General features: G+C 41.6%; 1 protein-coding gene across 2 annotated transcripts; it reads left to right on the top strand.

The window, feature by feature from the left end:
* The first annotated feature begins 296 nt into the window (after positions 1-296).
* pan3 (poly(A) specific ribonuclease subunit PAN3) lies at positions 297-17,646 on the top strand. 2 transcript variants are annotated; one of them, XM_085362371.1, is made up of 18 exons: positions 297-910; positions 1,780-1,901; positions 3,028-3,100; positions 3,189-3,259; positions 3,420-3,564; positions 3,738-3,955; positions 4,263-4,367; positions 4,451-4,508; positions 6,112-6,273; positions 7,603-7,719; positions 7,857-7,958; positions 9,993-10,158; positions 10,447-10,534; positions 10,644-10,783; positions 12,197-12,326; positions 15,841-15,905; positions 15,989-16,127; positions 16,808-17,646. In XM_085362371.1, the coding sequence occupies exons 1-18, from the start codon at positions 571-573 to the stop codon at positions 16,946-16,948; spliced, it is 2,382 nt and encodes a 793-aa protein (XP_085218497.1). In that variant the 5' UTR covers positions 297-570; the 3' UTR covers positions 16,949-17,646. The 2 variants fall into 2 exon arrangements, with proteins under 2 accessions (XP_085218497.1, XP_085218498.1); XM_085362372.1 differs by lacking the exons at positions 297-910; positions 1,780-1,901 and adding an exon at positions 2,110-2,290.
* The last annotated feature ends 393 nt before the right edge of the window (positions 17,647-18,039 follow it).

An 18,039-nucleotide genomic window follows, 5' to 3' on the forward strand; every position in this document is an offset into this window, starting at 1 on the left:
GAAATATTTGTTCCATCATCTAGTAAGACCAAAAATAAGAAGTAATTTCTTTTTTCTTTCTCTTTTTTTAAAATTTATTTTAAAATGTTTTACGATGTTGCAATCATTTGCTTAATTCTGAATGATAACCGCGCTAAAAAAAAAGAAGATAATTTCCCCCTATATCTTTGTCAACATCGCAGATACCTCAAATTTAGTTTGCATCCATACAATTTGTTTTACCCACAATGCACAGCTATGCTAGCGGCTCTGTAGCACAGCACAGAGGCTGCGAGCGGAAAAAACAACAACAACAGGCTACTTTACGAAGGCAGCTGCATGGATAGCGTAAACAACCAAAGCAACAACGACGACCAGGATTTCACATGCAGTGATATTTCCTCAAACCAAAATGCTCCTTAGCCTTAGAATGTGAGTACTCTGGGATCTTAAGTGTTTTCCACCACCCGAAGTGACATTAACCCGCTCCTTTAAGTGAAAACTGGTTGAAAGCTAGCGGGCTAGCACGCTAGCTTCCTGCATCTCTATGTTTGAGCGTCTTCCGGCAGCAGTGGCGGCAGCAGCAGTGCCATGAACAGTGGACTCCCACCTTCAGCTGCTCCGCTCGGGGGTGCCGGGATACCCAATGTCAAGGTGAAGTTTTGTCGATACTACGCAAAAGACAAAACCTGCTTTTATGGAGATGAGTGTCAGTTCTTGCATGAGGATCCGTCCTTGGCGAGTTTGCCGCTGCACGGCGGCGGCGGCAGCCCTGTCCCGTTGTCCATGGCCGGGGGTGGTGGGACGCCAGCGGGGTATTCCCTTGGCGGCTCCGCGGCGGGCTGCCCGGGCGGTGGGGGCACCGGCGTGCCCAAGAAGAGTGAAACATTGGGGCCTGCGAGTACGTCTCTGGAGGGGCAGCTGTTAACCAGTGAGTACAAATGACTGTAAACCAAGGCCTCGTGCAGGGTGACTGACTGTGACTTTACTTTCGGGCCTCACGGAGCTTTGTTAAAATTTTGCCCGAGGATTCACTGAGGCCTCTCAGCGCCAAAACAACGTGGTTTACTTTTACTTGCCAGACATTAGCAAAACAGCCCAGCGTGCAACTAGCATATATCGCGCTCTTTAACTGTCGCCTCACAAGTTTTGACTACACGTTGTGTTACCAGTATCTTAAAAACACAAAACATGAGCCATGCTGCTGTAGCCGAGGAGGCCTGTTGTGTTGTGTGACAGCTGTGAGTGGGCAGAAATCCGCGTCCCACTAACGTTAGCTCCTGCAGCTAATAGCCAGCTAGCGTTAGCTAAACTATGTTTAAACTGACCACTTTAACTTATTCTACCTGTTTGGGTTTCTCCTCCAAAAAAGGAGAAATGAGTGTTTTTATCAGCACTTTGCATTTTCTTCTTCACTTAACTTAAAGTGAAGTTTAGTGTTGTTCTCCAAGTTGAGTCTTTTCTAACACTAGCCTACCTACGCTAACGGTTTAGTAGGCATTGTTTTTGTGTGTTGTGTTTTTGTGTTTAAGTAGCATGCACTTTGCAGTCGTGCATTAAAAGCTGCCCTGGAAGTATTACTAAAAAAGTTTGCTGGTGGTAGCTATCACCTTGGGTCAAGCTTCAGCTGCGGCTCACTGTTTACATGCTTTCAAACTGTGATTGGCTGAAGACGCGCTCACTTGTGCACACATTAGCATGAGTGCATTACATTTTGGACTGTGTAAGCAATTATCTCTAACTGATATGGTCTGGTTGCAGTCCTAATCTGCAAAACTCTGCTTTTATTGTCATCTACAGTCCCAGGGATGGAAGGCGCAACCCTGAGCGATGCCAATCTTACCAACTCTTACTTCAGCAGCAGCTTTATTGGGGTCAATGGATTTGGAAGTCCAGCAGAGCCTAAATACTCAATGATGCAGGTACAAGAGGGACGCTGTAGGTCTGTCACAGTAAATGTACAGTTAAACGAACTGAAAATGAATATATGCGTGTTTTGTTTTGCTATGTTAGGAATACAATGCCTATGAAATTCTGAGTTGATGGTATACCAGTTACATTTCTGTATTGAGTTTGTTGTTATTGCCCTTTCTTTTTTTACAGGGAAACATAAAAACAGCTTCACAATAAACCAAAGTCTTCAAGTTCTTCATCACTCCAACTTTGAACATTTAGCTACTGTGAAATCGATGTGACACAATAGGTTAACGTCAGCCACTGCCATCATTAAGTTTCGTCTTTTGCTGTTGGGAGTCATCGAGGCATTTACTGGCGGGTATATCGCTACATCCCCAGTCAGTGGTTTTCACATGTACGTGACTGGCAACATGGTTATGTTAGGGTTGAACCTTATTTCTTTTCTTTCTTTCTTTCTTTTTGTGCCGTATGCAATAACTTTACTAGTAGACAATGCCCTCAGGCATGCTTTTGAAAGTTCAGATGCTGCTAACGATCTAAACTTGACTCTGCAGGTAGACTGCGTTGCTTTTTGGCCAGTGTTTAATGTCATTGAGCTGCCTCTCCAGTGAGTCTCTCATCTTGCTTTTAGACCAGCTCTGAATCCTTTGTCTTGGACTGTGGCTAGTGATGGTAGTCCTTGTTCAGCTCTCTGGGAGATCTGTTGTGAGCTTGAGGGCCACTCAAACCAGAACCTGGAGCCAGGTGAAGAGCTGGTTCACGTGCTCCTATTTCAAGCTGACAGAATGCTACAGAGCAAAACAAAGAGTGACGTGACCAGCCCAAAGCAGTGAAGTTGGACTATATCCAAAACCCTGGCCTCATGAAAGAGGCAGCTGAATTTGTAGATTAGTTATTAATTTGACACCAACTACTTTGGAACTAAAACATTTATAGGTTTAATACAGCAACTGGCTACCAGCAGCTCCAACCTACCACCACAAAAAAAAGTTTTAGGTTTTTGAAAGCATAATTGGAGACTAAGGCCCTGCAGTTAAATTATTTTATGGTACTTCGTTGTATTTTGATGAACATAATTGGACAGCAGGGTGCTTTTTGTAACACATCTCCTCTGGATGCTGCTCTCCTTAGCGAATGACTACCAGCAGCAGCTCTCCCAGTCTTCTCAATGATGGTGCCAAGAACTTCAGCCACAGCACTCATGGTAAGCTGTATTGAGATATCTTTGGGGCACTAGCTGACACTCATCCACTGAAGTTTGGAAGGGGCCTTCAACACTTTGTGCTTTGCAGATCCAGTGAACTCCCCGACGTCCTCACTGTTCAGTGATTTTGGTGCTCTTAGCATTTCCCAAAGGAGAAAGGTGAGCGTACAAACATTGGGTCATAGCATTAAAGTTCTTTAAGGGTTCAGGATTACATTTTTATATAAGGAAGTACTTGAAGCCAAGATGAGTTAATTTGCCTCCAACAAGACTGATAGACGACTTTTAATTTTTCCATTGTTTTCATTTGTGTTGGCAGGCTCCTAACCCGGCAGCGAGTGAATTCATCCCTAAGGGAGCTCCACGTATGGCCAATATGGCTCAGTCCACTGTCCAGGCCTTCCCCTCACCTCTCTTTGCACATCCTGGTCTCAGCAGCTCCACAGCTGCTGCACTGGCTCCAGGTGTGGGTTTTTTGAGAACTACCCTCTACCCAAACACTTTCTGTTGGGCTCAATTTTGTTTTTCATCTTTAGAAATTGTAATACTTGAGTTCGTGAGGGATTTCCCTCATATATTACTGTGAAATTAAATCTTTTCCTAAGAAACGTTTCTCATGTTCTGTCTCCTTTTTCAGGAATGTCGTTGTCTGCGGGATCTTCTCCTCTTCACTCCCCTAAAATTACACCACACACCTCACCTGCTCCCCGTCGACGCAGTCACACCCCAAACCCTGCCAATTACATGGTGCCCACCACCGCGTCTGACCAGGGTGCACACATTATCCAGAAAGAGACTGTAGGGGGGACGACCTACTTTTACACAGACAACACCCCGGCACCAATGGCTGGGATGGTACGGATACACTGTGCATTCAGTCACTTTAAACACAACAAAATGAATATCACTTAAATCAGTCTGCATTTTTAAGTTTTGATATAAATATGAGTTATTTAATAGGCTTCATTGAGATGTAAATTCATGGCCTAATAGGGACTGTAATTTGGTTTGTTTTTTGTTTTTTTTGTTTTTTATGACATCACAAGAGTTTCATTCTCGCATTCATTTGCATAGCTGCCTGAAAACAATATTTGTATGATCAGACTGGTTTCCATTTCTCAATAAATAGGAAGCTGTATTTTCTTTTTTCTGGTTGTTGCAGGTGTTTCCTACCTACCATATCTATCCCCCCACGGCGCCACATGTGGCTTATATGCAGCCGAAAGCCAATGCCCCGTCCTTCTTCATGGCTGATGAGCTTCGACAGGTATTGTCCTTGTTGACCAAACATTCCCCTTCTCTTCTCTGGAGCTTTATAACTGATGTCTTCTCCACTTGTTTCTTCTTCAGGAGTTGATAAACAGACATCTAATAACCATGGCCCAAATTGACCACTCAGAAAATCCAGGTAGAGCATCTACATTGTTGACATTATAAGGGATGCTTGTGACAACTGACCTTAAACATGCGCTTATAAAACTAAATGGCTGTTTCAGTGTTCTATTTTCTATATTTACATGTAAACAAACTAGCACTAGTGCTCATTGCAAGTCTGATGTAGAGTTATTCTGTCCTGTTAGTGTGCAATATGTTGGTTGTGGGCTCTGTGGGTATGTGTGTGTGTGTTGCTAAGATTGCAACTACCACAAACACAGCACGTCAGCAGTGCTGTGGAGCAACAGACAGCTTTTCAGTGTCTTCCTTAAGGCACGTGTTGGAAAGTCTGGCTCAGATTCAGTTTTAAAATAACTCAGGCTAGTAAGCCGTCATTTTTTGTTAATAGTTAACTCACTGGAGATGATGCCACACGCGTTGCTTTTGATCACAAATCCTTGAGCTTTTGTAATAGAGTGAATGTCCGTTTCAGGCTCAGTCTTGTTTTACTTTTGGTTTCTGTCACGCTCCTACTTCACCTTCTTCAGGGACTTTTTTAAAAATTCTGCTGTGACTGGTTTTCACAATTATTCGAGATAGTTTACCGTCTGGGGAAAAGCTCTTGGTCACTAACAGGGAAAACAAGATTTCTGATTGTTTTGCAAACAAGCTTTTTGTACCACAGGAATATGAACTTTACAGTAAATTAAACCAAAAATCTTGTTTGTTGCCACTAGGGTTGGGCGATTGGACGAATATATCGACTATAGGTTGAGCCCATCGGCGATCGTTTTAACGAGGGCGATTTATTTATTTGCCCATGAACAAGTTTTCTAATAAGGATTTAGCTAATAGAAGCAGAAACAGAAAAAATAATAATAGCGCTGTTTTAACAGCACCCTCTTTCATCTGCGAGCAAATGCACCCTCCTCAGAGCGCGCCCAAATGCACCCTCCTCAGAGCGCGCCCAAATGCTTGTTGATGGAGCTGCAGAAGCTGGTGATAGCCTAGCATACTAATTCGGATGGTGGACACGTACATGCTCATGTAAGTTAGTCGTGTTTGAGTACTTTGCTCGCACTATACGACTGCACAAGCGGCACACCACTTTGGTTACATCCTTAGGTTTACCGCTCTCATCCCAAATTGGTGACTTTATATATATTTTTTGTGCTGTCAGCGTTAATGTGCGGTCATCACGACTAACGGGATTAACAATTAACCCATCTGGAGCGCAGACTGAGTCAAAATCCTTGAAATGTCTCTGTCAACGCATTTTGGACAGTTTGTCCAAAGTTCATTCTGCGCTCCAGACGGGTTGAGCGCGTTAAAATTTTTAATCGTGATGATTGAATTAACACTGCGTTAACGCTGACAGCCCTAATCTTTTTTGGAAATTAGTTTGTCCATCTTTGGACTTCTATCTTGTAAATGCGCAAATCAGTCTGTGCATGATTATATTGCTCCGCCTATCAAAAAGTGAATATATCACCCATTGTCGATTATTGGACTAAGGATTGTCGGTTGGAACATTTTTACATATCGCTCAACCCTAGTTGCCACTTACATTTTAAATCTTTACTTTTTGTGCAGTATGTGGTGTTTTTTCTCTCTCTAAAAATGCCTGTTTTTGGTAGATGTACCATCTGAGGTGGACAGCTATCACAGCCTGTTTCCCCTCGAGCCCCTTCCCCCACCAAACCGCATGCAGAAGACCAGCAACTTCAGCTACATCACCTCGTGCTACAAGGCAGTGAATAGCAAAGATGACTTACCGTACTGCCTGAGGAGGATACATGGTAAGAAATGTGGCCATCATATGCATTTTTCTCAGATGCCACACACCATGTCAGATAATCCTAAGAGTTGATTCACCCTCCCAATAGCCCAGTTTAATAAGCGAAAGAAGCTGTTCCAGCATTTCTAATATTGTAATGTTGTATTGTAATGCCTGAGCCTGGTTCTGCCAGAGGTTTCTTCCTGTTAAAAGGGAGTTTTCCTTCCCACTGTCGCCAAAGTGCTTGCTCATTGGGGGTCATATGTTTGTTGGGTTTTTTCTCTGTTTGTATTATTGTGGGGTCTCCTTTACAATATAAAGTGCCTTGAGGTAACTGTTGTTGTGATTTGGCGCTATATAAATAAAATTGAGTTGAATTTAATTAAATGCTTTCATGGGTGCACTGCAGCTCTAAACTTTCAATACATTACTTGGGGGGAGCTGCGACTCAGTCTGACAGAACAGATTTTTATCTCGTAAGCTCTGTAATGCAACGTTTACTTAATGTCCAGTTGAGTTCATGTTAGAATAGAACATTCAATACCTGAGTGAATCCAGCAAGCAGGTGTAGTTCCACCTTCATGCTCTTTCCAGGATCTGCTCCTCCCCAAATGAGTATTTCTGTAACAACAGGCTTTCTAATCTTGTCTACTACATTTGGCCAATGTCCAGACCAGAGAGGTATACCCCACGAAAGTTTGAATATAGCTCAAACTTGTGAGTGTGACTGTGTGTGTGTGTGAGTGAGCAAGCTGGTTTGACAAAACCGAAACTCCCAGTCGGACAGTGGTTATCAGCTGTCTCTGTTAAGACGGCTTTCTGTGTCAGGCTCTGTTTTGTTTACATAAAAGGGAAGTTTCACATATCATCTGACACTTCTTCACAAAATAATCCCTATGAGTACCGCCTACTCCAATAAGAAGCATGTAAGATGAATATGATGATGATAGAGACCATATCAGCATTAACAGTAGAAATCAACACTGCTGGAAATAAGACAAGAGATGAATGCTATAGAAAATAATGTTAATATTGGGATTTAACTCACAGAGCAATAATTAATTAATGAATTTGATCAAATTATTTTAATGCCAAGGACGTTCTGAAACTTTAAACTCCATAGATTTAAACATGAAATGTTACCTTCCCACAGCCTAATAAAGGAGTTGTGGAAATTGCTTTAGTTTTATAGCAGATAAAACTGAATATTAATTTTATTGACTTGCATCGTGTGTGTGTGTGTGTGTGTGTGTGTGTGTGTGTGTGTGTGTGTGTGTGTTTTATGAGCTGCAATCCCAATCTAACATAAAATGAATGTCTTATAAATAATTCATATTTTTAATATGCAAAGGTTTCCGCCTCGTTAACACAAAGTGCATGATGCTGGTGGACATGTGGAAGAAGGTTCAGCACTCAAACACTGTAACATTGAGAGAGGTCTTCACCACCAAGGCCTTTGGAGACCACTGTGAGTGTAATCAGCTGTATTTGAACAGAAATTTTATATAGCTACATGATTTTAGACTTGCATTTTATCTGGTTACATAACTATATTTTATACTAAATTGGCTCAATGTTTTCTCACGCTTTTGTCTTCTTCCCCAGCTTTGGTGTTCTCGTATGATTTCCATGCAGGTGCAGAAACCATGTTCAGCAGACACTTTAATGACCCAGCAGCAGACTCGTACTTCACCAAAAGGAAATGGGGTATGCTGACTGTCCCTCCCTTCCTCGTCCTTTGCTACGAATAGGCCTAGCATCACCTCACACGCCTTTCTGCACTCCCTCCCCTTCACACATTTCGACTCTGTTTACTTGTTTGATAATGAGGTCATCGGCCCAAGTCTATTTGAGTGCATGCTTTCATGATTGCATTGCATGCAGTTGTGCTCATGCCATGCTTATAGGTATGTAGGTAGATGGGTTAGATTGTGCAAACAAATAATACATGATGTTTTTAAGAAATTCAAAGTGTCTAAAAATATGTTTTGGAGAGGGTTTTTTTGTGTTTTTTGAAGTCTTGTTTGGTAGCCTAAGCTGACGGTTGGCAAGCATGGGTCTTTGTGATAGACACACGGGGACTTGGAGGAAACTGTGGCTGAAACTGATCCTAAGGCAGGTGCTGTTAAATAGCCTGTATACAGGAATGACAGACAGAGGAAGCAGAGGCATTCAGACCTTGGTCTTTGTGTCATCCATTCCAAACACTGATAAGAAACCACAACAAATGAGATGTATATACAAGCACGTGTGTGTATATAACAAGTGTCTCTCAGATGCCTTTGCACACGGGTACATGATGATTATACACCGAAATACCAGATAATGTCATCTGAAGCCATTTCATTCTGGAATGGTCTTTAGTGAAACAAACAGGTTCCTTATTCTCACATGTTGCATTGTGGTTTGATTGTGTTGTACACACCCTAACGCTCTACTGCCTGACTTACATTACCCAATGCGAGTGGTTCACATTGGTTGTAAAACTTGCAGGGGGATTACGAGAAAGAAGTGAGTACTGCCCCGATAATAAACACGATTTCTAGAAACGGTAAGCGGTCTTGCCTTATGAGACGCTTGTTCAAACTGACTGAAACGAGTATTTTGATGAGTAAGAATTTCATTAGCGGTTCTCAGTGATGTAGTGAACTCGTCAGTTTTACGTAAAGTAGGCTTCCACAGTTAATCACATTTTAATCTCGGTCACAACTTTGGCTTCCCACAATTAAATGACCATAATTGACTGATATTAAAATTGCGTGCTACATCAATAGAACGCAAAGTAAGAGCAAATCCAAGTGCTCCTTAATCGTCTCCCATGACCCTAACAGCATGTGCTAGTCACAGCTGTTCCCTGCATCCGGTTGCTTGAAGTTTCCGGGATGCAGTCTGGCCCAGGAAAACTTTGTTAAAAGATCAATATAAGATGTAACAGGCCGTTTCAAAACAAAAATCAAATGTCAGGACTGGAAATACTTTGGCTTCAGTGCAAGTGATTTTTAAACAAGAATAAATCCTATGCAAAGCATACGGAGTTGTCTGCACCACAAAGCAACACAGCTAACTTACTCGGCTGTCTGAAAATAAACTGCTGACTAAATGCATGAAGGCCGGAAAGAAGCCTGTACAGCGCATCAGGGTCTCCATCAGCTCACAAAACCACACTGAAATCTCCAATGCCAATAACATTTGATGTGTGTCCACCAAACACATACATAACGAAGGCTTCAGAAAAGTTGTGGATGACTTTATCCTCCTGCGCAATTTTTCCAAATTGGTAAAACCTGCGCACAATGCAAAACCTCACAGGGATCTCACAGCTGTTGAGTGCTTTACAACTAGTTTAATGTGCATCCAACAGATGCACATTAAATGAATGAATGAATGGAATGAATTCCTTCATATTTTGTTTTTAGAAAATGCAATTAAGTCACTTCTTAACTGCAAACAAAGTTGCAATTAACAGGAATGCAGCATAGTGTAAAAGTAAAGATACAGTAAACAATATGTCATTGAGCTTCTTGATTTTATCAGGAATTTTTAGTTGTTTTCTGAGTCTGCACTGTCGCTGAGCTTGTTAATCTACACACTGAAGTTCATGCGTTTTTACTCATATCAGACCTCTAAGAAACAGCTTGTCATGAAGATAAGGTTACTGAGGAAGTAGTCTGAGGTTTAGTTCATAAGTAATGTAAAACCTCACACCACTTTTGTGCAATAAAACTTTTTTCTCATGTGCAGGACAACATGAACCCCCTCCACCACGGCAGCACGCGGGTCTTCTCCCAGAATCCCTCATCTGGGCATACATCGTCCAGCTCAGCTCAGCCCTGCGCACCATCCACACGGCGGGCCTGGCCTGCCGTGTGATGGACCCCAGCAAAATTCTCATCACTGGCAAGACCAGGTATACACGCTATTCAAGTGTCTAAGCACATATTTCATTGTTCAGTATGGATATAAGAATCATAGCCTGTCTCTTATAACCATAAATGTCCATGTGTGAAAGAACATGAATTTATTGTTAAGCTCAGAGATGAAACTATGACTTAAGTGTAAAAAAAAAAAAAAAAAAAAAATCTATTAAAAGCAAAAGAATATTTTCATTCAGCGCTTACGTTTTTCATAACAACGCTACTGTGCATGCACAACAAACGTGTATGTTACCTAATGCCTAATGCGCTAATCTTTGTAGGTTACGGGTGAACTGTGTTGGGGTGTTTGATGTCTTAACATTTGACAACAGTCAGACCAATCATCTTGCCCTTATGCCACAGTACCAGGTACTTTATCAGCTTCATGTGAAATTATTTTATTTTAGTACTGTCGTTCTGTTTTACTTCAAAAGCTGAGGAAGTGTGGTTAAAGTTTATTTTTGTGTCGTTTTTGTAGCAAGCAGATCTCGTGTCACTGGGCAAGGTTGTGCTGGCTTTGGCATGCAACTCCCTGGCTGGCATACAAAGGGAGAACCTGCAGAAGGCCATGGAGCTGGTGTCTATCAACTACTCTTCAGACCTCAAGAACCTCATTCTGTAAGGGGGTGGTGGTGTGATGTTACCCAGTTTGGGGGGGGGGGACTAAAATGCCTGCACTTAATACCTGTTTTGGGTTATCACTGGTATCTGTAGCTTGGAGGAATCTTCAGTTTACTTCCCTGTTTTTTGGTGGTAGAGTGGCTAAGGTGATGGCAACCAGACCTAAATTAATAAAATGAAAAGTAAACAAGTCAGTTAACATTGTCCACCTAATTTATCTGTATTAGTCTAGCTTGGTGTGAGAGTCCAAAGGCTGCTACATACTGCTGTTATTTCCTTTGTATGTTCCTTATTTTACTGCCTGTTACACATGTCGCGTGTCAGTGTAGCTGACAAACTCATGCGATGTGAAACAATATTAATGGACGTGGCGGTAAACGCATTGGTTTTATCGTAAGTGCAATAAAGGCTTCTGTACATGTATTGCAACAAACACAACCACATTGAGACTGAACAAAAAAGTGTTGTCAACTCATTCTGACCACAATCCGTGGTTTAACTTAAACTATTTCAAAAACACAAATAAAAGCTGTCCGTGGGGCAAGAAGGGACTACTGAGCCTTTACTGTTAGCTTCCTCTATGTTATGTTAGCTCTACCACGAGCAATCAATGCACTTCTGCTGACAGGTATTGTAGCAATACCTGTCAGCAACTTTGGAGTCGTGTCAAACTTCTGTAGGATTAATTGTAATCGGAAATGATTAGAACATTTAAAAAAAAATCTTGACCTAGGATTCAAATAGTCAGATTTTATGCATTTCTCAGTGTCTGTGTTAGTCCTATGCAGTGTTTCTGTTATCTGAAAGACGTTTATCTTTATGAAAAAAGAAAAAAAGACGAGGTCTTCAGCACCTAAACATGCAATCATGCGATTCGTGTATTGAATAAGTAAGAAGAGCTGAGAAAAATATCTGCAGGGACTTTCAGTCAGTGTGACCTTTTTGTGGTGGTGTGAAGCTAAATAACCTTTGAAGTTTAACGGCCATTGACTTATCAGATCTGCGTCCTGTAAATGAAGTGAGAGTTGACCTCTTAATAGAACTGATGCTTTTATACTTCAGTAAATTGTGACATGCAGTATACTCAGGCTACTGTCACAGGTGGCATAATAACATGTCAGCTGAGTTTTCACTTAATTTTGTCTGCGTATAGATGAAATTAACCAAAACTTAGCATATAAGAGAAAGCTGGAATCTGATTGGTTAGTAGCGTTTGATCTTCTAATTGAAGCACTCACACTTGTGCTGTTTAAGGTTTTAGCAGTGTTTTATACCTTTTTGTCCACGGCTTGCACCTTATACTTAATGGTGAAGAAGAAAATGGCAGTGTGTAAAGAAACCGCCTTCTTGTGAGTGCAGTGGCGCCTGACCTGAACTCGCACGAAGGTAAATTGTTGCTGTGTTTTGCAGGTATCTGCTGACCGAACAGTCTCGCCTGCGCAGCGTCAATGACATCATGCCGATGATTGGAGCCAGATTCTACACACAACTGGATGCGTCGCAGATGAGGAATGACGTCATTGAGGAGGATCTGGCCAAGGTATGATGAAGGTTATGTTGAATACACAGAGAAGGTCTGAACAGAAAACGTGTCTGTAACATGAATCAGCCATATTGTTTACTCCATGTGCGGTGGATAAAAGGGGGTATTACCTTGGTTAGCAAATAGGGAAGTTGTGTGTGTGTGTGTGTGTGTGTGTGTGTGCACGCACAGGATGTTGTACAGTATATTGTGGACTTGTTGGAGCATCGATGTGTGAAACGCCCAACCCGACCCCATCTCAGTCTTTTTCTTTCGGTCAGGCCCCAGCTTCCTCTTCCGGCCTTGTCTCCGTGCTGACACGCCAAGTGAAGTAGCTTGTGGGGTTTTGTTTTTTTTGTTTTTTGTTTTGTGTTTTTTGTTTTTTTTGTTTTTTAAACCTCCTAGCTGCAGACCCTGTTTACTATCTATTCTGAGTAGGTGTTATGAAAACAGAGTTCTTTAAATTTGAGTGATGTCAGTAATGTTTCATGAGAACACAAATGGTTCTCAGTAGTATGAGTTTTTTAGTCCAAACTCAGCTAATGACAGTATGTAGATGAAGCTGAATGCATGCCTGCGTGTGTAAAAATAGCAGTAGCCCCCTGCGTTTTCCTGGTCACTCTTATATTGTTGAAGAAAAGCTTTATTTGAAAGTTAAAAGTTAAAAGTTTCATGTAAACCATTTTGAGTTTGTGGTTGCATCATTGTAACAGTGCTGCTGTGTTAAGTTACAGGTTGTTGTTGCTTCAGCCATGATGCTGCTTTTAAAGACACTCGTTAATCTTTAATTTAGATTCTAATTTGGTCATTTTGCCAAGAAGCACTCATTGTTTTGTTTTCTTGTGATGTAGATGTAGTAATACAAATACAGCTGGTATCTATCACTGGTACCCATGCTTGATATTTTTAGCCATCTGGAACACATCAGATTGAATGATTTTGAGGTAGACAAAGGAAATCTCATGTTTGGCTCTGCTTGCAGCTGTAACTGTTCATCAGATAGGGAGAGGGTTAACAAAATGAAACAGACACTGTTCAGTCAACTCCAGAGACCCCCCCCCCCCCCCCCCCCCCCCGCCCCCCTCCAAACAATGTATCCGTAGCAGTATGTTTACAGTAAACGGTATGTAATTTAAACACTATGGTTATTTGCTAACGATACAAAGAGGAGATTTGAAATGTTTTTCTCCTAAACTGTATGAACTGTGTGAATTAATTGCCAGCAGGATCTTTTAACAGAAGCTTGGACAGAGCATTGTTTGCACCTCATTCTTTTAACAGGTCCCTGTAAGCTTTTCATTTGCCTCAACCTCATTCTTTCACAGTATTTCAGTTTGTAATACCTCAGTGGTAAAAGGATGGGTGAATTGCCGTCAACCCGCTGGGCGGGCGAGCGGTTTGGACAGCTAAGTTTATGAATCCGATAACTGGACAGCCAGTCAGCGCAGGAGCTTCAGATTCATACCATAGGTGCATCTACTTAAATTTCTTGGATGTTTGAATCTCAGTAACTTGAATCTCAAGCTCAGAGTAAGTTTTCTGAAAATCTTGTGACTGCGATAACTTGAGAACAAGCGGACGTGCAATTTTGAACAGGTGCACAGGTGTGTCTACTAGAAGGCTGAGGGGGTAGCACTGGTGGTTGTTTTTATTTTTTGTAAATTAACGCTTTTAAGTGCGACAGACCTGAACTGCAGTCAGCCCTGATTTAGGCTTCTGCAGTGAATGTCTGTAGAAGCTATGATGTAGCCAGCGTAAGTGGCTGGCATTTATGCTTGTGTAGCTGCTTTGTGTGTTAATTACAATGTGATTGTGTCCCGGTTGTTTACATGTGGTGCCAGCCGATGGAAAGAAATACAGTTCCTGGGACGTTTGTTTGTTTGTTTGTTTATTTTTTTGTCCCTCTAGTTTTTCCTCTTCTTTGTTCATTCCCTCGCATCCATTCTGATCATTTGCTGACATTTGTGAGTTCTTATATTATTATTTTGATTACTATCCCTTCTACTGAGACAGACGCGTAATGTGGTTTGGCATTGCCTTACTGAAAAAACTGCCCCATAAACCTATACATGTCATTTGGTATTGGTAGTATCGTCACAGATGTGCAAGTTACCCGTCTTGTGCAATAATGCAGCTCCACACAGTCATGAAGACTTTGCTCTAATGGCAGGCAAATTCAGCCTGAAGAACTCAGCATCTGTGATTTGCAGAAAGAATGTCTAATGTTGATTAGCCAGGCCACAGTAGAGGTAAACACTTCACTTCAGAGAAGACAGCAGCGTTTCTGGATCTTGTTATTACAAGTTCTTCCATTTGCATGGTTTTCCGCTTTCCTTTTTAGTCAGTGTGGCCTGAGTGGTGTTGAGCCTCGATATTTGCATGTGTCTGCATTTGCTGAATTTTTAAAATTATTTATATACTAGACCAATCTCTGACCAAATCCCCAAATTCTTGTTTCTCAGCATCACAGTGAGGAAAAACCACAGTTTTTCACAGACTTTTTTAAAAGACTATTGACTATTATTAACTCATTTTTTTTTAAGCGGCATGAAACTATTCCGGTCTTTGTCCCCAACATCATCGAAACTTGTTGCTGGTATCAAATTCCAAAACGGCAAATATTTATTATGAATCAGTTCCTTAGTTTCGGCGTTTTGGATGTTCTCATTTTCATTTTTAAACTCTATATATAGTTCAAATAGATCATTGCTAAAGCTATACTACATGTATCGCCAGTCTCTAGCCACAGACAAACAGGGAAATGGCGACGTCTATCTCAGCATGACATGACAGCATGGCAACTTCCACAAACTGGCACCTGCTCGCATTTATTTTTAATGGATTATTTAAGTTAAAGATGTTTATGAGAATGCATCACATAATTCCACCCTAATCAATGTATATTTATGAGTACATCATTCTTTTCTCTATTATGTGGATTAGGTTGGGTGGTTTTGATGTGTAGGAGCCATGATGTAGGTGTAATATTGGTTTACTTCTGTCTTGCATGTCTTTGATTTCAGAGAATTGTTTTTTGGGTTCACTTTCAGTCAGAGGGAAGTATCTTGTAGACCCCGTGAGAGAAAACGGAGCTCAGCACCATGTATGGGCAGAAAGTCAACAGCAGCGGTTTCAGTTTTTGGAAGCATTCCTTGCAGGGGGAACCTGAGCTTTTGATTTGAAATTGGTGTTTTATAAGAGAAAATCCCACTGGAATATATGTTTGTTTATTTATTTATCTCCCTGCCCCACCCATCAAATTTAAACCCCCTCTCATTTGGCCCATATTCATTGCACTTAACATCTGTACTCTGTTTACAGCTGCAGGAATGAAAATACAATTTAAAGCAGCATTCACTGCATGTTGGTAATGAGTGGGGAATTTTACTGCCTGCTATCGCCACTAGTGGCAGAGTATTTTTCTCCTCTGGTGTTGCTTTCAACGTTGCTTCTTTCAACTGAAAGAAAAATGAAAATTTCTGGTGCAGACAAATAAAATTGGCCCCCCTGTTTTGTTTTGTTTTTTCTGCAGGAGGTGCAAAATGGCCGACTCTTTCGCCTGCTGGCCAAGCTGGGCACCATAAATGAACGTCCAGAGTAAGTACCACTTGTTGAACATTGCATCATAGTGTGTGATTTATTTCTGTTACAACTGCATAGTCTTGTGTTGTGCCAATCAGATTCCAAAAGGACCCAACGTGGTCAGAAACAGGCGACCGGTACCTGTTGAAGCTTTTCCGGGACCACCTGTTTCACCAGGTGACAGAAGCGGGGACGCCCTGGATTGACCTCAGCCACATCGTCTCCTGCCTCAACAAAGTCAGGGAGCTTTCTTTTTTTGGTCTCTTTTAATACTTTTGTTTTTAAATAAGCAGATATTTGATAAGTTGTGCACTTCGTGGAACTATTTAATGTGTACAAGTTAGGCAAACATGCACAGCAGCCCAATTTTCTGTTAATGCTTCAATAGCATAGGCTAAAATCGCACATCAGTGTGCCCAGTGACTGCAAATGGAAGTTAAAAAAAAGATTAACATGTTTTACAGTGTAGCGATTTTCCAAATTTCAGTTCCAAAACACTGAATTATACAGTATGTCAGTCCGAACCAGCACCATACATGTGTAGATCCTTTTTAACCACCAGCTTAACTTCCTTGTCAAGCTGTCACCGTTTTTCTTAACACTTTAGTTCCTCTTTTCACTTCATTAGCCTGAATCTAATTAAAGCTGTGACTTTTCGCAGTTACAGCCTTTTCATTTGAGTAAACTGTTGTATGAATAGCTGCACTCACTGTTAAATTTGTGTCAGATAGTCTTATCCTGTTATCGGTGCACCCACATGACCTTGTGACTTGCAAAAGCGATCCCAACTGATTGTCAAAACAGTTGCTTTTCTCATAAGAATGAATTGCTTTTGTATGCTAACTGTAGCAAAACAGAAAACAACACTTACAAAATATACTTTTTTTTAAAAAGTTCTGTTTCTTGTGTTCATTTAGCTGGACGCAGGCGTTCCTGAGAAGATCAGCCTGGTGTCTCGGGACGAGAAAAGTGTCCTGGTTGTGACCTACTCGGACCTGAAGCGCTGCTTTGACAGTACCTTCCAGGAGCTGCAGGCCGCTGCATCCGGCTCTCTGTAGCGCCGCTTTCAGGCCCGGCAGGGTGGAGTTGCCGGGACCTGGAGCACATTTTTGCACTACAGTGGAGGACCAGGCTCAAAGAGATGACATCAGCATGGCAAAGGCAGCGGGGCAGGGCTTCGTGAACCTCAGTCACATACACTGACCCTGTCCACCAGGAAGGCTTTTCTAAAATGTAACTTTTCTTTTTTAGTTTTCTTAAACCCCACAGCTGAAAGTTTAAAAACAAAAGGAGGAAAACAAAAGTTTAAGGACAAACATGGAAGCTGTGACGAACACATATGATGACATTTTTTTAAGATTTGGGGAACAAAGTGAGACACAAAACATGACGTTTTGAACTTTTCCTGCTTTTATTGTTTGTTTCTACAGCTGGGGTTTATTTTTCTGAGGAGGATGCACTAAGATTTTAATTTTTTTGTCAAGTTTTGTTATTTTTATGAATATGTGTGAGTGGCCTACAGGGTGAACAGAGAGCTAAAATCACACATGGACATAAATTACCAGAGCAGACTCGGAATTGAAACAAAAACAAAAAAAAAAAGAAATCTAGCTTTCTACTGACTGCATCTTTCTTCCGGTTGGAGACCACACCCCTTCATTCTGAAGCACTTGGAGACGGGAGACACCACTCAAGGCTTTCATTGGAGTTGGACAGCTAACTAGCTTTAGCCTTGGTTGATGGTTCCCTTTTGACAAAAGGAAATAAAACCACTTGGGTAGGGCGGGAAGGGTTTGTAAAACTGGAAAACAAATAAGGTTTTCAGACATTTTGGTTCAGGAGATTATGGAATTTGGATTCATTTGCAGTGGGGTGGCATGGAATGGGATTTGGGATTGGGTGGGTGGAGACTTGTGGTGTCTATGGGCACTCAGGAAGAGGTGTCTTCTCCTGGGGTAGTGTGAGATGGGGTGGGGTGGGGATGCGTGGTTTCTGTTGGCACTGAGGAAGGGGTGTCTTCTCCTGTTGCCGTCTACCAAGTGTTTGTTTCATATGCAGCAACCACCTTTGGTCAATGGACATGGTCGTGGCATCTACCGCTCAAGGAAGGGTCATTTTGGCTGTGCTACCCAACACTTGGGTGTAGCCC

Source organism: Diplotaxodon limnothrissa, linkage group LG9, assembly GCF_057381915.1.
Source record: "Diplotaxodon limnothrissa isolate DT_005_m linkage group LG9, D_limnothrissa_male_GT1.1, whole genome shotgun sequence".
NCBI classification, from domain to species: domain Eukaryota; kingdom Metazoa; phylum Chordata; class Actinopteri; order Cichliformes; family Cichlidae; genus Diplotaxodon; species Diplotaxodon limnothrissa.